This window comes from Sorex fumeus, unplaced genomic scaffold (assembly GCF_029834395.1).
Source record: "Sorex fumeus unplaced genomic scaffold, SorFum_2.1 ptg000018l, whole genome shotgun sequence".
NCBI lineage: Eukaryota > Metazoa > Chordata > Mammalia > Eulipotyphla > Soricidae > Sorex > Sorex fumeus.
This window is the reverse complement of record NW_026606075.1, coordinates 29,206,397-29,227,913: the sequence shown is the minus strand read 5'-3', so window position 1 is coordinate 29,227,913 and position 21,517 is coordinate 29,206,397. Positions and strand designations below refer to the sequence as shown.

Sequence of the window (21,517 nt, the reverse complement as noted above, 5' to 3'; positions counted from 1 at the left end):
ACTTTGCCCCAAGTTTTTGGGGTCTGGCCAAAGGCACAGCAGCAATTTTGGCGTATCTGGAAGTCTGAAGGCACCATGAGGCTGCTGATGCACTCGCCTCACAGGTACAGATTGACCTGCTGGCGGCACCCATTATACTGTTTTTCTTTATCTTATTTTTTTCCCCAAAGACACTGAAGGCTTCGAATAATCCAAGAATTATTTGAACAAGAGAGATAATTCAAAGGGCACATGCACATGTTTTGCATGCAGGTTCCATCTCTAGCAATGCATGGTCCTCTGAGCACTGAGCCAGAAATAGCCTCTAAGCAGTACTGGGTGTGACCCACAAACAGACAAACAAAAAAGGGCAGATTTACTTAGAAATCTCTAGGCCAGTGTATTTTTCTGTCTGTTCCTCTGGTCCTCTCAGGGAAATGCATGTTGAGAAATGAATTGATTTAGCGAGACCTAAGGAGCTCTTGAGCTAGTTCTGTGTTTGTAGAGTCTGATATTCAAAACTCTGCATTTACAAATGCTGTGTTTTGTGTTTATACCAACAGTGACTAGTGGGGATAACTAAATTACTGTTGGTGCCAGTATACCACTAAAGGAATGTGGAAAAGAGAGCTCTTGGTTATTTTCAGTAATTATATTGAAATCACTCGAACAGCCATCTCATCATTTTTTTTGAAAACTCAGTTAGCAAACAATTCAGTCTTTTCCACTTACACCTCCTAATGGTTCTGACATTACTTAATGTTTTTGAGTGTAGTAAGAGGCTTGATACGGCATATGCAGTTGGATCGAGGTCGCCTCCAGCTTGACACATGTGCTTTGCTTCTTTGCAATGGGAAGCTGTCTTTGACTCTTCACTCTCCTTCGCTCCTTCAAGGATAGTAAAAGTAAAGTAAAGGCCCTCCCATTGATCGTCGATTTGCTCGAGCGGGCCCAGTAACGTCTCCATTGGAGACTTTGTTGTTTCTGTGTCTGGCATATCGAAGACGTCACGGGGAGCTTGCCGGGCTCTGCCGTGCGGGCGAGGATGAACCCCATATTTAACTTCCCAAACACATCTCAGAACATCTCATCCATCTTTTCTTTCCATTTCCAAATCTAAGTCACGTCGGGGCCATGATGGGGTCCTCCACTCAGTATCCACAACCTTCTATCCTCTTCCAAACTTTTCAAACTTAAATTGGATCCTGTCCCAATTTAAATTTTCATGATTTTTGGTTTGGGGCCTACACCTGGAAATGCTCAAGGGTTACTCCTGACTTTGCACTCAGGAATTACTCTTGGCAGCACTCGGGGATGGGATGCCGGGAATTGAACCCGGGTCTGCCATGTACTTCACTCCAACCACATGTGACTTTCCAAATACATTTTCAAACTCTTATTGTGGGCCTTAGGTGACTGAGCCCTGCCTCCTGCTATAATCACTCATTTTGAACAAATTTGATTCCTTGATTCCATTGCTGTGTGACCTTTTCCTGTTAAGTTTCACTGTATACTATGTACCCTTTGCACTGTCTTTTCAGACAATACAGGGTAATAACTTTCATCTACTAATTCTGTCTTATTTTCTTTGGGGGCCACATCCTGTGGTGCTCAGGGCAAGCTGCATCCCAGGTGAGCACCTTACTTGCTGTGCTGTCACCCTGGTCCTCGTGTATTAATTTTGAATTTTGTATGCAGTATGTGGACTTCCTTATAGTCAGTCAGGCATACCTTTGTGGACTCTGGCACTCCTGGTTTTCACCACTTTCAGTGTGCCTAATGCATTTTTAATGCATCTCAAGTTCTGCTTCTTGGAGGATAGGAAGAGCAAAGCGGAAAGCTTGCTGAGACATAATGATCTCCTCCTCTTGTTTTCTTCCAGCTGGCCAAAGTGAGGGAAAAAGTAAAGGACATGCCCACCCTTCTGTCCAGTTTTGATGAGATCTATGGGAAACTGCACGAAAGTGGCCAGGTGACTGCCTGCAGTTTGGATGATCTGCTGTGCCACATCCCCAGGGACAGGAATTCCCGCACAGTCCTGTTCAGTAAGAGGACAGTCAGCCGCCGCACCTTCCAGCCACTCAGCCAGTCCCTGTGGGCTGAGTGACCCAAGGTTCCACCACCCACATGTGGGAAGTAGGGTGGATGGGAATCGGACATCCGACTCCCGTGACATGCTCCTAAATAGCATTTGATTTCATCCTCGTGTGTCCGAGTCTGCGGAATGCCTGCGTCTGTAGACCTGAGAAGTCAATATGATTGCAACGCTGAAGATCTAGACTGAAGTGAGCGGGAAGCTCAGCTCAGGCTTCCCAGTGCAGCTGCTGAAGAATCTTGAGGAAATGCATCATGGTCCAGGACAGCATCCCCTGGAAGCAGAGACCAGTGAGTCCCAGTGGAGAGGAACTTCTCTCATTGGTTAAATCTGATTTTTAAGGAAGAAGTTACTTGCATTACCTGTTGAGTTTGGGAGGTCCAAATCTCTAGTCCCCCATGTTAGGAAAGAACCCAGGATCCTTTTCCCCCCTACCTCTGTCATCATTTATTTGGCACTCTGAATGAGATACTTGAACCTTCACTTTCCCACCATGAAGTAACAGTTCCTACGTTTTGTGATTATAAAATGCAAAATGAATCTGCATCTTCATTTGGAATCTTCATAGAAGGTTCAGCAGGGTCAAATTTTCTCTAGAATGAAAGAAATAAAGAGACCCAGGAGAAAACTTCTTGCGGTGATGTTTTGTTTTCTCAGCAGCACAAACAAAACCAACATTTAGCTTCAGAAGTGGTAAGTGAGCCTAAATGCAAAGATGACTGCTTTGGTGATGGGCAAGCTATGTCCTTCTCAAAAGCCAAGAAAAAATACATCAGTATTTTCCTCTGTGGGTGCTAAATACTTTGTCGTATATCTCAAAACATTTTTAAATGATTTTTCTCTCTTTGTTCATTGGACATTTTACTGTCCTGTAGCAAGAAGTGTGTCATAGGGCCAGGGAGTAATAGGGCATATTTCCTGTCCCCCGACTTATGTCTTATCTTCTCCAGCATTCACAAAGAGAGTCCAAGTGGCTATTATGTCCTGGGTGAAAGTGCTGCTGGCTGTTAGCTAACAACCTTTCATTAGCAAAAAAAAAAAAAGAAAGAGAAAAAGAAGAAAGAAGTTGTGCGCAATAAGTAGAATGACCTTTGCCAGCCCCGCTGCTCCAGGCACAGGCGGCATGCAGGTCTGCTGCCTCTGCCCAGTATGTGACAGTCCCAGGTTAGATTCCTGGCATCCCATATCATCTCCAAACATGCTGGGTGTGCTCCCTACCACACCCCAAAATAAAATAAGTGTCAGGGGAGTGGGTCAAATCTTGCTCATGCTAACCCTACATTGGGAAATAGGCCCTGATGAGTCTCACCTCCAGACCAGGAGGAAAACACATCCCACCGCCTCCCTCCATTGTGCCTCTTGTTTGTGACGTGCATTCACTGTGCTGCAGCCTCTGGACAGCTTCCTAGAGCACAACCAATTCTTTCCTCACATGCTGCTTCAAAACCTCTGGCTGACCTCAACTTCATTCTTGTTCTGAGGCAAGAACCATTTCTAGAATCAGCAAATTTTAAATGAGAAGGGATCTGCTGAACCTCCTCATTTAATTCCCCTCATCTTTTCAGGCCAAGGAACTGATGTGTCCAAATGATGCTGCTAGTTTGGAGGGTGATGTAGAGGATATAGGGGAACTGAGATGGAAATCCACATTCCATCAGAGCCCCCCTACATCTTTCTTGTCAGAGCATGCTGCACCCCTTCTGAGAAGAGAAAGGAGACTTAAGAGAGAATCTGAGTGCTCCCATGGCTTCATGTTTCCTCTTGTTTAATAGGGGACAGCAGCCCCTGCCTGTAGGCTTACTGTGAGAATGAATGAGCAAATGTGGGGCAAGCCAGAACCCGACAAGGCCCGGCGTAAGTGCTATATAAACAGTGACAGTTACTATTACTCTTGCTAACATTTGAAATGTTTGCTCTTGGTTGGAGAATGATTAATGAATTATTCCCCTTGCTCAGAAATAGCAAAATAACTCATTACCGTCATTATTTTATTTTTTTCACTCCTCTTCTCCTTCCCTCTCTTGCTGTTGCAGTATCCAGGATCACACACACACACAACACACACACACACAACACACACACACACACACACCCTTGGTTGAAATCATACATCAGAGACAACAGACGAGAACCTTCCCCACAGAGCTGCCGGGATCGTGCTCTGCCTGGGCAGAGGCCCTGGGACCCACCTCCTGGCCTTGTACTTGCAAGACTGACACTGTGCTCGTGAGCCATAGCCCAGCCCTGCAGAGGCATTTCTTTTGCATTACCCTAAGGTAAGGTAAAGGCCCTCCCGTTGATCGTCGATTTGCTCGAGCGGGCCCAGTAACATCTCCATTGGAGACCTTGTTGTTACTGTGTCTGGCATATCGAATACGTCACGGGGAGCTTGCCAGGCTCTGCCGTGCGGGCGAGATACTCTCGGTAGCTTGCCGGGCTCTCCGAGAGGGGCGGAGGAATCGAACTCGGGTCGGCCATGTTGGCCGCTTGTAAGGCGAACGCCCTACCCGCTGTGCTATCGCTAGGGCTTCTGCCTTGCACGCAGCCAACATGGCCGACCGGAGTTCGATTCCTCCGCCCCTCTCGAGAGCCCGGCAAGCTGCCGAGAGTATTCGATATGCCAGACACAGTAACGACAAAGTCTCCAATGGAGACGTTACTGGGCCCGCTCGAGCAAATCGACGATCAACGGGAGGGCCTTTACCTTACCTTGCATTACCCTATTTAAAGAAAATTTCTATGCCTTCTTAGAATCTTGTTTCTCATGTGTCTGTTGTTCTAAGAGAAAAAAAAAAAGATTGTATTTCTTAGCTTCAAAGTCTTAGGAAATAATAGGGCATATTTCCTGTCCCCCAACTTAATGTCTTATCTTCTCCAACATTCACAAAGAGAGTTCAAGTGGCTATTATGTCCTGGGTGAAAGTGCTGCTGGTTGTTAGCTAACAACCTTTCATTAGTTAAAAAAAAAAAAAAAGAAAAGGAAGAAAGAAGTTGTGTGCAATAAATAGAATGACCTTTGCCAGCCCTGCTGCTCCAGGCACAGGCAGCATTCAGGTCTGCTGGCTCTGCTCGCTGATCCCAGAAGCTGCTGCAAGGGGCACTGCGTGCAGAAGTAGCTAATGTGCAGGGGGTGGACCCCAAGCAGTACCATTCTGAAGACGAGAAAATTACTTTCCTGAAGGACACTCACTCACTGTAGATTCTGAGGAGCATCTTATGGTTTCAATTTGGACATTTCTTTGAAAAATTTGTTTCTTTGCAATTGATGATTTGCTTAACATACCTACTAATTCTTCGGTAAGTTGCCTAAATTATGTGCCTATCGTATAAATGTATGATTTTTCAGAACATTTTACTCCCCAACTTTGTTACATGCCTTTCGTAGATGTTGGCCCAGAATCTCAAAATCTTATGGTAAATACAGCACCGTCTGAGAGAGAGCTGGAACACTGTCTTCTTAATAAAGAGTTACTTCCTTAATACTATCAGGATAGTATTTGGGGTATCTCTTGCTGTTTCAAAATTCCTCCAGCATGTGGCGTACCCAACACAGCCACTGTGGTTTTTATCAGTGCGGCATATCAGTTCAGATTCAATTAGGCTCAGCCAGGTGGTTCTTACTCAGCTTCTCTGTCAGTTATAGACAGATGGTGGCGTGGCCTGGACACACCTCCCAGGCTTCCTCACTTCACACTTACTTTATTTTTTATTTTGTTTTTGTTTTTGTTTTTGGACCACACCCGGTGTTGCTCAGGAAGTGGGCCTGCAGTGCTAGGGGTTGAACATAAGGCCACACACATGCTAGACGTGTGCTTTAGTACAATCTTTGAACTAATTCATCATCATATTACTGGGAAATTAATAATGGTGAATTTAAGAGTTACCTCCTGGGCAAGGGAGGCTTAGACTTAACCGCGGGCCTCTGGGTCCTCTGTTGCAAGGGGAGGGGGAGAATAGGGAAGGGGACCCAGTTCCTGAGCAAGTATCTGTTCAGCAGACTTCAACCCAGCAGGCTTCCACGCTGGCATCTGTGCCTCTGACCAATCCCAGGCCTCCCCTGCAGTTAGGTGAGTCAAGGGTCAGGGCTCCTGATCTTGGTTTAAGATTACTGAGAAATACACATAATATGTTCAAATATATATATATATATACACACACACACACACACACACACACACACACACACACACACATGCACACACATATTCGAGAGCCATGGCAACATATGGCAGAACAGCAGAAAGCTTGATGAAAATAACTCAAGATTCACATTTCCTTTATACCATTTCTTAGCAATTTGACTTGGGAAAATCAAACTCAGTAGGTTAGTCATTTTAAAAATCACAAATGGCCAAAGCAATGGTCATTAAAATTTGATTTGCAGTATAAAAGGGAGAGCCAAATCACTGTGGGATCCCAATGAGATCATCTCCAAAAATTAAAAATAAAAAGCCTTTTTGTTTGTGTTTGTGATTTTTGTTGTTGCTGTTGGCGGTGGGGGAAAGGGAGGGGGTACACCCAGTGGTACTCCCAGCCCAGAACTTGGAGATTGCTCTCAGTGGTGCTCAGGGCAACCATGCAGTACTGAGGCTCAAACCCAGGCCTCCAGCATGCAAAGCTCTTTGAGCTGTCTCTCCAGCTAGAAAACAAAAACCTCTTAAATGAAAGAAAGACAGCAATGAGTGCATAGAAAATGGATCTAGGAATGAAGCTGGTTTCAATGGCATCACCTCAAGGGGTATCCTCTGAACCCAAGTCAACCAATAATGGTGTATTTCTAACAAACATTTTATTTCTAAATATAGAATAAAACATGGAAAGCCTTTTGAAATGCCCTCTGTTCTTAACCAGAGCTTACATCTGTGAGAACAGCAACACTTGGTGACTAACTGGCATCAATGCTAAGCACAGGTGCCCCTGTCCTGCTGTGGCATATGCAGTGGGTGGCATGCTAGCAGTGCCACAGTTTCACCTGGTTCTTCCTCCTCTCCCAGTGTGCACAAGGCAGCCAGGCCCTGGAGGAAAGGAATGCCCAGGGGGCCCTGGGTTGGTCAATGCATTAGCACGCTGGTCCAGAGCCCCTCTTATTTTCTACTTTCAACTCCATGACACCCCTCTTCCCAGTATTTCTGGAGAGTCAATGTGAGACAGAAGGGATTAATGCAGGGCACAGGACGTCTCAGGAGAGATTTTGAGCTACTGCAGAACGGCACCCCTAACTCTCCTACCTGCCTTGCGCAGTTTTCCCCGCTATCAAGGGCTGTGGCCTTGGTGGCCACATTTCACAGAACTGACGCTGGGGAAAGAAGGAACCATGCCTAGCTGCAGATCAGTGCCACAGCTAAAACACTCCAAAGCTGGCTGCCGCCAGATAAAGCCTGATTTAATCAGGCTTCAGGCTCTGAAAACAAAGTATCTCAGAGCCCTAAGTGGCCTGGAAGGCATCAAGGCCATCAGTGGATGTCAGCTGCTGATCTGTCTGCAAAACGCATCACCAGGGGGTGATGGTCCTGGATCCTCTCATCTACCCTCACAGTCAGGACCAACTGCTCATGAGAGCCCAGAGCTGCCCTCTCTCCCAGCCAGCTAGAGTACCCTGCTGAATTCCCAGCCTCTCACAAAGGAAGGAGCATCTTCTGTGAGCAGCTGCCTCGGGATCCTGAACACAATCTCGAATTAGTTCTGAATCTATGTCCGAGAGTCACATTCCTGCAACTAAAGGAGCATCATTTCCTGGTGCATCCCATTGTACCTCAGGGGACCGCATTAGCTATTTGGGTTCAAGAAAACGAAGGCCCTTTTCTGTCATATAGCTGTAAGCAATTGTCTATTGGCTATGTGTCAGGAAGCTCATTTTAGGAGTTCTGGTTCTGTCAAAGGGCAGCATGGCCTCGTGTGTCCAAAGAGGATTCCACCGGAATGCTGTGCTCTGAAAAGCCAGGACAGACCCAGGAAACTCAACAAGAGACTTTCAGGCTGAAGGGTTTGTCTCTACAAAACCACAGAGAGCAGAGGAAAATTCATTTCCCATTTAGATGCTTACACTTTCTGAATGAGATTTATTCAGTGTTAATTTAACAGGACTTTGCAGCCAGGGTTCGTACATTAAAAAGAAAGAAACAGTAACATAGAATAAGGGCCTTCCATCTGGCAGGCCCTGTGAAAAGCACTTTGTCTTGTCTGACTGGTTTGGGGCCACACGTGGTGGTGCTCAGGACTGACTTCTGGCTCTGCACTTAGGAAATAATCCTGGCAGGCTCGGGATCAAATCCGGGTCAGGCACATGCAAGGCAGCCAGCCTACCCGTTGTACTATCATTCCAACCCCCCATGCAAAAGACTTTGTGTATAGGATCTTTCTTCATTCTCAGGACCCACCCCCACACTCACCTCCTTCCCCCATGAGACTTCACAGATGAGGAGACTGAAGAGGTTAACTTACTCATCCATGGATGTAAATCTAGAAAGTGGAGGAGCACCAATGGGCCGATGCATAGCTCACATTTTTATTTGTGTTTTGTTTCGGGAGGTGCTCGGGAACTAGATGGTGCTGGGGATGAAACCCAGGGCCTGGAGCATGCAAGGCTTATGCTCTATTGCTTGAGCCACAAGAACTCAATGATTTTTCACTCTATCTTTGTGTTGCCTGCCTAAATGGTGGAACGCGTGAGTGCACACGCGTGCTTACAAGCACATGCACACACACACACCATTCATGCTTCCAGGTGTATACAGTGTTGTATGTGCACTTTTCAGGAGAGATGATTTATTCTGTTGATTCCTAGAACCTTCAAGAGTCTCTGAGCAAAATGGTAAATATATATGTAAGAACACACATACACATATGTATGATATTTATTTGCATAACATATACATATATACACGTACACATATAAAATGAGTTGTGTTAACTCCTGGAAGGGTTCAAGCCTCACTTTATCATGTTTTCAACAGAACTTGCAGCAGACAGCAGAGGGCGCCCAAAGTCACTAATTTTCAAAGAGACTAGTTTCTAAAAGCATCTTCCTTTTCTAGACTTGGGAGACAGCAGTGGTCCACACTGCTGACTGCACAGAGAAGACAGCCATCGGTAGGCCTGGAGGAGAGAGGAAGCTTGGCCCTTCCCCCAGCAACGAGTCGGTGCTGCAAGCAAAGGAGAGAGAAAACAGTGAGGCTGCTCTTCTGCAGGTCGCAAACCCCGGCTAGAGGGTGTGTGAGCCTCCTGGATGTGTTGTCAGAAAACACCCAGCTCAGCTAAAGAGGAAAAGAAAAGGATGCTGGGCCAGAGCTATGGTACAGGCTAAGGTACACTCGGCTGGCCCAGGTTTGATCCTCAGCACCACATGTGGCCCCCTGAGTTCCCTCCGGAGTGATCCCTGAGTTCAGATCCAGGAGTAAGCCTTGAGCATTGTTGAGTGTGGCCCAAAAACCATTGATAGAAAATGGAATGAAGGGAGGGAGGGAGAAAGAGAGAAAGGGAGGGAGGGAGGGAAGAGAAAAAAAAGAGAAAGAAGAGAGAAAGAGAAAGGAGGAAGGAAGGAAGGGAGGGAGGGAGGGAGGGAAAGAGAGAGAAAGAGAAAGAAATAAAGAAAGAGAGAGAGAGAAAGAAAGTTGGTTTATGAGAAAGGGAATTGGGATCTTAAACTATTTCTGCTGCCTTTTTACCCAACTCACTTATCAAAGATAGTGAGCTGACTGGGGAGGGTCTAACTTCTTCCTTCTAAGTGAGAATTTTGGTATCCTAATGTATTTATTTTTAGAAATAGGTTAAAGACCAGATCTTTATCACCACAAACCTTTAACCCTCATATGTCACAGAGTAGTATTGCTGCCATGTGGACAGGGCTGGGGGTTTGCCATGGGGATAGGACTGGGGCTCTCTTTTATTTATCAATCCATAAAAGAGGCCAGTATCTGGAGGAGGACAGAGGCCCTTCTTGGATGCCCAAGATGATTTGTTCATGACCATTCAATGGGTAAACTTTGAGAACCTCCCCAAAACATGGTGGAGTCTACGCAGTTGGACAGCCTACAACAATGAATGGACACAAAAGAAGGAAACCAGCAATTATGCCACATGTGTCCCCACTGAGCTAGTATAGTATTGGCATATCCACTCAGGGAGAAGAAGGGATTGGTGGGGAATTTGGAGGAAAATCCTATATTAAATGCAATTTCCTACACACTTCCTGTGGTTTATCTCAAATAAAATAAAAAACACTATCAACAAAATACCACCTCATTGACAGCTATCTGGCTGACTTTAGAAGTCCAGAATTGAATAGCCAGGACTCCTCTGTTCTCCTGGGCACTTCTAGTCCTTTCTGGATGGTATGGAAAGATGACCACATGCAGGCATGTCTATTGAGGAGTCTCCTGCAAAGCAAGAAAGATGTCAGTGGCATGAAATTCACTTGTGCAGGATCCATCTTGGCAAAAAGGAGAGTTTGATAGTTAACAAGAAAATGAATGAATGTGGATAGAAGCTCCGAATTCTGAAACCACCAACACATTCCACATTTGTTTCTTCTTAGAGCTGAAATACTGAACCTAGTGGATCATGGGTCTGTCCCCACGGAGACTAAGTATAATCCTAAAGTATAAATCTCTGATTTGCTGGAACTCTGGGTTTCTTTCTAAAATCTCTTCTCTGCTTCCAAACCATCTCAGTTCCACATTTCACTTTGCAAATGTAGAGGTGACTTACAAATTATTGATTATCATACTCTGTTGGAATCCTTTTGTATGCAAAACTCCTGGGGAGACACAGAGGGGGAAACCAAGAATAACCAGTTCCCTGTTGCTTCCACCAGATAGAAACCTGACAAGTTTGAAGGTTATGAGATAAGTAAGTCCTGTGTGCCCCTATCTTTGCTTGAAAGTGTTCTGGTCTCATGGATAGAAAGCAATTTTGTCTTTTATTCGCATTTCAATAAACCAATGTCTTATTTTTTCCCCCTCTATGAATTTTACTTCCTCTTTCTTCTTTTTCTGTTCTTCTATTTTGTGTCTTCCCCATCATTTTCTTAACGCTTCTCCCTTAGAAAAAATACATTTTAGGTCCCCTTTTGGGTTCTTTGGTGACGGAGTTTGGCTTCCTGTGTTCTCACTCTCTCTCACTCACTGACTCAGAGTGCGGACAACTTTACTGGAACTTAGAGCACACCAGAGGTTGATTTTTCAGTCCCATCTTCCCCTTAGTCCAAAGCGCTAATTTCAAGAGAGATTTATGGGAGTGTGTGAGAGGGAGAGAGAGAGGGAGAGAGAGAGAGAGAGAGAGAGAGAGAGAGAGAGAGAGAGAGAGAGAGAGAGAGAGAGATTGCACATCTCATCAGGACCATTACAGTAAAAGAACAGATCATTCTGCTCAGCTTGAATCCGTTGACAACACACACACACAGGTAAAATCCAAACTCTTTAGAAACCACTGCTTCATTCCAGATCTCAAACCTCCAAAGCACACATAAGAAGTAGATGCTACTCTCTGGTGAGTTAAAATAGGGATTTTTTAAAAACTCCTCTCCTATCATAGTGTTTGATGATAACAATGAGTGTTGCCATGACTTGGATGGATGTGTTCCAGGAAAACCCAACAGGACCAATCAAGTTTCTCAGGTGATTGATGCACCAATGGTGATGGCAGCACCATGGCGGAACTCAGCCTTTGCCTCACAATCTCCACTGGGCTCTGGTGGCTCTGACTTCGAGACATCTAATGTTCATGCAGATGTGTGACAGGGATTTCTCGGCAACCTGTCACTCAGTAAAGACTAGGAAATGAAATCCCTCATTGTGGCCACCAGGTTCCCTCTGAGCAGGTTTCCATAACTTAGGGAGACCTTCACTGCTGACTCTCCACCCAGTTTTCTCATCTCTAGGGCTCGGGTGGTACTTCAAAAGGAAGAGAAAGGAGAAGTGCTTGCGTGGGTGAGTGCAAGATCTCAGGAATGGGCAGTGAATTCTTTTAGCAGGGGAAGGAAGTATTCCACCCCTTCTGTTTGTCCCCAAAGCTACTGCGTATCCAGTATATCAAAATGCTATCGATTATTGCATTGATGAAAGTCCTTTCTGTGCAAAACTCTAGAGAGTTACATACAAGATAAATTAATGTTCTAGAAAGGCTCAAGAGCACCACTTGAAAAAGAACTAGAGGTGACATGGGGATGGTGGTCGAGGTGGGCACTTCAGTGGTATAGTGACCTTGTACACCAGTTCTATAAACTTAAATACTGTAGTAATTGTTACCTACATGCTAATTTAAAAAGTCTTGAATACCACTTGATTAGGAATTCCTTAAGGAACCTCAATAACATTTGCCACTTTGAGCCCTGGTATGCCACATCTTAGGAATTCCCTCACCAAGAATATGACCTAGGGCCTAAGTGGACTCAGAAATCCAAGGCTCCTTCCTCCACTGAAAATCATTTTTCCTAATTCACCTCAACTCATTTTGCAGACAAATGGGGGCTCTGAAAAGTGATCTTGACACCTACTGGAGAGTGATATGTTATTCCCTCTCTCAAAATATCCAGAGGCTTTTTATCACAGTGAGAATCACCTCCAAAGTCTACAAAGGAAAAAAAAAGCTTCTCACTGAACTCCCCAACCCCAACCAACCTCATGTCCTTCCCTTGTTTTCATCATTCCTACTGCAGAAGCCCCTACATGTATCCTGAAGACCTCCAGCATGCGTCTGCTTCTGGGCCATTGGCCTGTCCATTGCCACTGTCTGTCTCCTTAATCAGATATTTTTTCTTCAGAGACACCTTCCCTGATGACTTGGTATAAATCATACCTCTTCTCCACGCCAGCCCTTATCCTGGAGTCAACAAAGGAAGGGCACTCCCTGTTGAATTCCATGCGTATTTGTCATTTGCCAAATCTGTCTTTAGCCTAAGGACCAAATCACACATGCCTGTTGTTGTCAATAAATTTTATTAGGACCTCATCGATGGTTCATCTCCTTTGTCTATACATCTTCTTTGGCTGCTTTCACAAAAGCTGCAGAGCTGGGAAGCTGCAATAGAGGCTGCACTGTATAGTCCACAAAAGATTTGTTAAGTGGCTCTATACAGAAAATCTTGCTCTTTGCTCTGAATGCTCCTTGAAGACAGGGTGTTTCCTTCTTACTGTTCTAACTGGTACTTAGTGGGTGTTCGGAAATACTGGTTAAATGATGGAATAGATGAATGAATGCATAGCCACATATACCTTAAAAAATGCTTTTTCAAAATTAAGTCATTGAGGACCCTTTGTGCCATCCCCACTCTTCATGCAAAGACACCCCAATGAAGACGGAGCAACATACTCAAAAGTATTGGAAAGCACATCCTGTGACAGGTGAAGGCATAGGTGTCTTGTGACCTGGAAGGAAAATGACCAGACATGACAGCCCTAGACAGTGAGCCCTAAGAAAGTTCCTCTGTGTGGTGAGGTGTGTGAAGGGCCGGGAGCAGACCATGACCTGGTCAGGCAACTGCAGTTTTCTTCAAGGAACAAAATAGTTGTCCAAAGCTGGGGCTTGAGTAATTGCTGTTCTGATCTTTTTGACTTGTATTCCCTTGGTTGTCATTCAGTAAATAATGATGTTCAATAAAAAGGGTGTTCTCCCCCACCTTTTTCCTGATGTCTTCAGTCAACTCCCATAACACAAAGGTGGGGGCTGAAGAGGTAATGCAGCAGGGAAAGTGCTTCCCTAGCACGTGACTGACCTGAGTTTGATTCCTGGCACCCTGTCTGGTCCCGGAACCCACCAGGAGTAATCCCTGAGCTTAGAACCTGGAGGAAGTTCTGAGCAATTCTGGGTGTTGCCCAAGACCTCCGAATAAACGCAAAATGTGGTTTCAGCAGGGACAGCTGTAAACTTCCAGTAAATGGGAGTTTCCCAACTTTGATACCAGTACTATTTGGGGCTAGAGTACTCTTTAGTGAGGGGACTACCTCAAACATATGGGGGTTAGGGGCATGTTTGATCTCTTCCCTCTGGAAACTAGTAGCACTTCCCCAGTGCAAAAAGCAAAACCTTTTTTCAGGGGCTAGAGAGATAATACAGCAGGTGAGAAATTTGACTCTCAGCATCCCTTAAGGTCTCCCAAGCACTTTCTGCCAGGAGTGATCCCTGAGTGCAGAGCCAGAAATAAGCCCTGAGTACCATCAGTTGTGATCCCAGAACAAACAAACAAAACCAAAAACCTATGTCCAGATGTTACCTACTGGCTCCTGGGGAAAGGCAAAGTCACTCCTGGTAATAGTTAAGACAATCCCAGTAAAACATGCTGAAGAAAAATGTGTTAGCAACCATAAATGCTGGGTGGAGGGAGCTCCAACGCCTTCTAAAGGAATCAAGCCTCTGCTTTCTCTGGTCTTGGTTTGCTTTTGAATTTGGCTGCCAGTTTCTTTTCATCTCCAGTGATTCACCAACACCATTATGATGTCGCTCTGGAACTTGAAGAAGAACCCTTAGCTACATCTTCACTTGGCTGCCCAAGTGTCGTTTTATCTCAGGACTCTTGGAGTTGGTGCTACTCTGAAATGTGCCAAATGAAATAGGCATGCAGCCAACAGACTCTTATTCAGTGATAAAAGGAAATAAGCTATTGATAAATGCAGCCACCGGGATGAATCTCAAAGGCATGGTGTGGAGGGAAAGAAGATAGTCTGAAAAGGTTACATCCTGCCTGATTCCAGTAAATGACTTTCTGAAAAAGGCAAAGCAGTGGAGTGAGGACAGATCAGCTAATACCCAGAGCTCGTGACAGGGAGTGTGTCACCATAAAGGACCAGGAGGAGAGTTTTGAGAAATGATAAAACTGTTACGTTGATTGTTTATGGTGGTAGGACATGAGTCTATGCATATAACAAAACTCATAAAATTGCGCTCCAACAAATCTTCCTTTTATACTATGTGAATTAGGGAAAAAAGCCACAAAGATTTTTCTCAAGAATAGATGAGATTTTGGTACTGAAATGTTTTCTTTCAACCACATCAAGTATTTCAAGCCCAACTTTAAAGCAACGAAGCAAAGCCATGAGGCCTTGACAGGAGTGCTCCATGGAGATTCTGGAACTATTCAATGATTATTCGCTTCCTTGCTTCAATTCCTCTTTCACTTTCCAGAGAACAAGGTGATCTTCACTTCCCAATCCAGGATTACCAAATTTCACCTCTGAACTGGTTTGAGCAGAAGAGAGAAAATGTTCTCATAACTAGAGGCACAAAGGCAGTCCAGGTGCCGGCATACCACGGGGCATATCCAAGACTTAGCACTGAACCAACAGAACCCTAGTATTGGAAAGGGCTTACTCACATGGCAGTTGAGGCTCTAAAGGAATGTGGGTCTCATTTACTAAGGCTCCAGGCAAAATAAGGAAATGAAAACCTAATGAAGCGGTGGTGACAGCTCTACAAGAGACTAATATATCCTGTTTTGTTATTCATATAAAACATACACATGTGATTTTGTCTATATAATCTTTACTGGGTGGTGGGGTGAATTCCCTTTGCTTTGCTGACCAGGGACATACACACAGTTAGCTATGGAGCTTACTGCAGGGAGCGTTCTTTAGGGATGGTGCTAGAATATCTTTTGGCTACAGCACTTGTACACACTTGACTAGGAGCAGATCACAAACTATGTTGTGGTGTTGGGGGGTGATGGTCCCAAATAGAAGAGCTTCTGGGATAACCCTCGGCACAATGAGCAGCATATGGGATGACACTTCTAACCTCCACTTACGAGGCAGCTGATCTTGCTTCTAAGTCCTCCGAGGCTGTTTCTGGGGAAGTTTTACTCAACCCGTATATCTAATTGATGATGATGGGGCCTTTAAACAAGGCAATAGTAATTTCTTTTTGGATCTCTACAAGCATCTAGTTCAAGCTAAGGATAGTTGGCATCCCTCCTCCTTTATTGAGAGGGGAGTATATTACAGACTTTGGTTTATAGGTACAATACATAGGTATGAAGGAGATTGTTCACTTGCTTACACTCTTAAGAGGCAACTGCAGATCTATCACAAACAAAAAGAATGCCATGGCTTCTCAGAGAATCAAATACATGGCAATGATATATTCTTAAAGAATCTTCCACCAGATGTTCATGCCACAGGAGGTGCAAAATGTGCAAATGTCACAGAGGCAAATCCTAATGTTTTCCTTTGCTCCATCATCAACTGACCCAGCAAGAGTGGAGGAGGTCTATGATCTCTCATTAGCTTTATGTAGCCAATGTCCTCATGGGCTTGTGAAACTTTTTCTTCTCAGTTGATTGCAGTATAACAGCAGCCCCCCCTCCATTTCCCATAGGATATGAGTCCTGGGGGCTGGCAAAAGTAAATGTGTCAAGAAGAACCAGTCTGACTCTAGGTCATGGTAAAAATCAAGCTTTGACCCTTCCCATAGCACTTATATTGTTCATCTGAGATGGACCTCCCTATCCCCTCTTCCACCGTAATATATCCAAATTGATCTTGGATCCCAGAACTTCTGGAGATGCACATCAATGGATGCACCCCATAGTTCTGAACTAGATACAAAGGACTGTGCACAAAGCTTTCCCTATCCAACTCAAGTCTATGGGCTGTATGTACTCTATGCCTCATAATTCATTCCTAAAATGTAACAACTCTTAGGTGCACTTATGAGGCAAACCACTTATGAGGCAGAAGATCACAGCAATCTCAGATTTTACACCCCACTTCCCCCCAGTCCCCTGAAAAAGTGGCTTTGGGGGCCATAGGATAGTAAATCAAGCAGGGTATTTGCCTTTTATGCAACCAACCTGGGTTCCATATTTGGCACTACACAATCTTTGGAACTCCACCAGGAATTATCACTCAGCATTGAGACTGGAGATAGCCCTATAACTGCTAGGCGTGCCCCACCTAAATGGGAGAGGGACCTATTTGAGGAATCCAGGATGTTGGGAGTATCCTGATTTCAGCACTGGAGACTGCAGTGCATTGGTTTGAGCACTCTACTGATAAGTTGCTGGATGAACAGAGTGTCCTTGGGGTCATTACTTGGAATTGAAATCATAATGACTCACTCACTTCAACCTTCATGCAGACTGTTACTGTGACCATACACTCATTCTGCCTCTAAACTTCAAGAAAGGTAATTTAGTGTTTACTTCTAGTGCAGTACACATTGAAGCCAACCCATTAATGGTTTTGATTTGTTTTCTTTACTCTCATATGCAGGTGGTGGCGGAGGGAGGTGGTGGTGTTGGGAGGAGGGGCTGAGAAGCACCACTTTTACTTTTGCACAGTCCACTTCTTCCTCAGGTTTCTTTTACATTGTGCTTGTCTTTCATGAATCCAGCTTCTTGAGAAAGGCTTCCGGTGGGGGCGGGGGGGGCAGAAGGAAAGGGAAGGCTCATCTAGCACCGTTCTTACCCACTGAGCTCCCACCTCTAAGTTAAAAATCTCTCTCCTCTTCAGTTTCATCAATAAAGCTGACAAACTACCACACCTCCTTTCTAAAACTCAATCTCTCGTGGCAGACATGTTTCAGCGTTATTGATGTTATTGGCATGCTTAAATTAAATAAATAGCCTCTCTAGCTGCAAACACAGGGAAGAAAATAAAATTTACTGATTTTCACTCTTCCCAAGACAAATGCGTGAGTGCCCTAGCCAATTTGCTTGCAACACCTAACAAGTAATTTTATGGTAATTTTACAATAGAAAAGACAGAAGGGAGAAAGAAGGTAAAATTCTGAGAACTTCTCCTTTATCTCAACTGTCTGTTTCTCCTTATACTTGGAGTGACGGGAACAGAGAGCGAAGATGGAAATGGTATGATTGAAACACAGACAAAATCTCACTCGTGGTCAAGACTTTCAGGGGAAATTTAGACCACAGCCTCAGCTTCCCAGTGCTTACTACCCTTTGAAGAAGTTCTGTTTTTAAAAAAAAAATCAAAAAAAAGAAAAGAAAAGCAACATTTGGAAGATTCAAGTAGGATATTTTCTAAGAAGTGTGCGCCATACTCTCCATCAAGGGTGTTGCTCTATAGAAGACCTCAGTTCCCAGAGGAGAGACAATTTCACATGTGTAACTTTTACGGAGAAAACAAGGCGAGAGAGTACTTGAATGGGACCTTGCCTGAGATGATGAGATCAGCAGTGAGGCATCCCCAGCGTTGAACTGGAGAGACTCAGGGGTAAAGGCACCTGCACCCAACCCTGGTTCCATCTCCAATACCTCATGACCTCTTGAACATAGCTAGGAGGTCTCTCCTGCCTCCAGAAGTGACCTTGGTATTCCCTGCCTTTGTAGAGCCCAATGGCATCACATCCTCAGACCCTTCTATCCAACCAAATTTTGCCACAAAGTCAACCAAAAATTGCCCAGAAGGGCACCCAGAGCACCATTTCGGAGGCTCCTCAAAAAAATTCCCAAACATTATGGAGGTCCACCAATATGCATCATCTGCATGATTACATCACCCTGAGTCTTTTCTTCCTCCAACCATCTGACACCTGTCTCTGGTCTAATCCTTCTATGTAAACAGCTGCCTCTGTCTTGTCATGCCTTGCCTTTATTAACTCCTAGGCCTTCAAAAATGTCAGTTACACTTGGGCTGGCAAGAATTTGGCTGGCTCTGACATTCAATCTCCTGTTTCTACTAGAAACCTATCACTCCAGGCAATATAGACCACACTTCTAGTCTCGCTCCTCTCCACCTTTACCTGTGGTAGTCTCCATTCTCTCAGGTAGTGTCCTCCTCCTTCCACTCCCTATTCTCAAGCACTAATTGCTAGTTTACCAATCTGGAGAATTGGAATTATCTGGATTTGGGTTAAATTGTAGCACTGCCCCCTATGTCACTGTGTGACTCTGGACAATTGTATTATGTTATCCAAATCTTAGCTTTTTCGTCTACAAATGAAAATGTCCATACCTGGATAGTACTAGGTGCTGAGTCAAAGCTCATTTATTTTCTTTACACATCTCTCCAACTCCTATGCACACTCCTAAAATCCTAAATTAGTTTCTATCAAATGGACCATGCATAGGATTTACATCTGGGAATAAAGTTTAGGAGCAGTAAAGCTTTCATGTACAAACAGACGAGGTCAAGACTGTAGACACCATCAGACTCTTTCAGAATGAAACTCAGATGCCAAAGTACGTGAGATAATTCTGCCAGTGAAACAGAAAATTTTAATTTCAAGGTTATGGAACCCAACACATATACTTGCAACAGAGTCAATCAGACCATAGATGGGAAATTATAGGATTGCCATGACTCACTGTTAGAGTTTAAAAAGTTATTGAATAAAGTATTTTTATAATTCTCCCAAATTTACAAAAGATGCCAATAAACAGATTCAGTTTCATGATATTTTATTTTTTATCCTTTAAAAAAAACAATGCAAATGTCAGAGATATGTTTATCTTTGAAAATAGCCACCATCCCCCCGCCCCCCCCCCCCCCACACACACACACACATACCCTTCCCTTAATGAGGCAGATGGAAACTGACTCTCTTAGACTTGAATTTTCAAATTTTTCTCACAGGTTTACAGTGCTATAGATTTTCAGCGATGTAGCTGCACACTGTTGTTTGTGTGTCAGCCACCAAAGTTCCAGTATCATCTCAGTCTCTCAAATGACCCCTCTTGATGGCAGTAAATCTCAGGGTCTGAAGAGTAGCTGTGACTTTCATCCTAGTGCAAAAAAAAAAAGCACTGTAGCACTGTCCTCCCGTTGTTCATCAATTTGCTTAAGCGGGCCCAGTAACGTCTCTATTTTGAGACTTGTTGTTACTGTGTTTGGCATATTGAATACGTCACGGGTAGCTTGCCAGGCTTTGCCATGTGGGCGAGATACTTTTGGTAGCTTGCTGGGCTCTCCGAGAGGGGCAGAGGAATCAAACCCGGCTCGGCCAGGCCAGCCGCGTGCAAGGCAAATGCCCTACCCCTGTGCTATCGCTCCAGTCCAGTGCAAAAAATAGAGAGGCTAAGTCCATCTGGTTCCCTGTCTTTCGAAAAGTGGGACTAGAAAACACAGAAGAAATCAGCTATAGCAAGTAGATTACAAATGCCCTAAAGGAGAGTCAAACAAGACAGAGAAAGCTATGGATGTGCCTGAATGAAGAAGTTCAGAACCTTCCCCCCAGTAAATGGGATAAGTCAGAGAGAAGAAAGCTGAATAAGGAGAAGCAGGAAGCTGAGAGAAAGAGATAGAGAGACAAGTGGGTCTCTGGGACAGGTCAGTTCCTCAAGTCAACTGTCTCTGGAGTTATCTCAGTTCCTATAGTAAAATCCCCTGTCAATGGCTGCTAAATGCAATATTATGTATAAACTAAAGAGCCTAACTTAAGGGCTGGAGCGATAGAACTGTGGGTAGGGTGTTTGCCTTGCAGGCGACTGAGCCGGGTTTGATTCCCAGCATCTAACCCCTGAGCATCGCCAGGAGTAATTTCTGAGTGCAGAGCCAGCAGTAACCCGTGCGTAATGTTGAGTGTGACCCAAAAAGAAAAAAAGAGCCTAGGAAAGCTGAGAAATAGCTCACTAATGAAATATCCCACAACCCACTCTGGATACAGATCCCCTAGTCTATAAGTCAAACCAAAAGGCCCCCCAAGAAAACAGATTTTCAATGAGGTATCAAAGACAGAAGCAAACCACCTTCAAGGCCAGAACATTTTCCAAGAGCATAAGGAGGAAGGGGCCTTTTCTTCACCTTTTGAGGCTACCATCTGTAGCACTGTAGCACTGTCCTCCCGTTGTTCATCAATTTGCTTGAACGGGCCCAGTAACGTCTCTGTTGTGAGACTCGTTGTTACTGTGTTTGGCATCCCCAACACATCACGGGGAGCTTGCCAGGCTTTGCCATGTGGGCAAGATACTCTCGGTATCTTATCAGGCTCTCCGAGAGGGGCAGAGGAATAGAACTCAGATCGACCAAGTTGGCCGCATACAAGGCAAAAGCCCTACCGCTGTGCTATCGCTCCAGCAAGTAAGGTGTTTGCTTTGGACGTGGCTGACCCTCTTGGAGAGCCCGGCAAGCTACGGAGAGTACCTTGCCAACACGGCAAAGCCTGGCAAGCTACCCGTAACGTATTCGATATGCCAAACACAGTAACAAGTCTCACAATGGAGATGTTACTGGGCCTGCTCGAGGCTACCATCTGATACTTCTGAAATGTTGCTACACCTCAGAGAACTTGAATCACCAATGAAGGGCTGCCCAGGTAAGCTGGGAGAGGGAGCACTCTTCAGCAGTGAGAAGACATGACTTCTGGGATTGGTGTCTACCTCCCAGGACCCCAAGCAAGAGACCTCGTTTCCTCCCTTGTGAAAAAAGATCACCACAGTGACTTATAGAATGAACAATAGATGAACTTTCTAAGTGGACTTCTTCCAATTACAGTTGCGGAGAAAACAGGATAGGTGGAAAAGAGGACTTTGGCTCAGCACTCAGGAAATCTGCA

At 44.7% G+C, this 21,517-nt stretch overlaps 1 protein-coding gene across 2 annotated transcripts in view; it reads left to right on the top strand.

Annotated features, from left to right (window-relative positions):
• PTCD2 (pentatricopeptide repeat domain 2) overlaps positions 1-2,750 on the top strand; it is a 36,835-nt gene extending 34,085 nt beyond the window's left edge. The window contains exon 7 of one of the 2 annotated variants that reach the window (XM_056112601.1): positions 1,862-2,750. In XM_056112601.1, coding sequence (XP_055968576.1) covers positions 1,862-2,086 — 225 coding nt within the window. In that variant the 3' untranslated portion in view covers positions 2,087-2,750. The remainder of the gene's footprint in view (positions 1-1,861) is intronic. The other variant, XM_056112600.1, reaches the window with a different exon arrangement.
• The last annotated feature ends 18,767 nt before the right edge of the window (positions 2,751-21,517 follow it).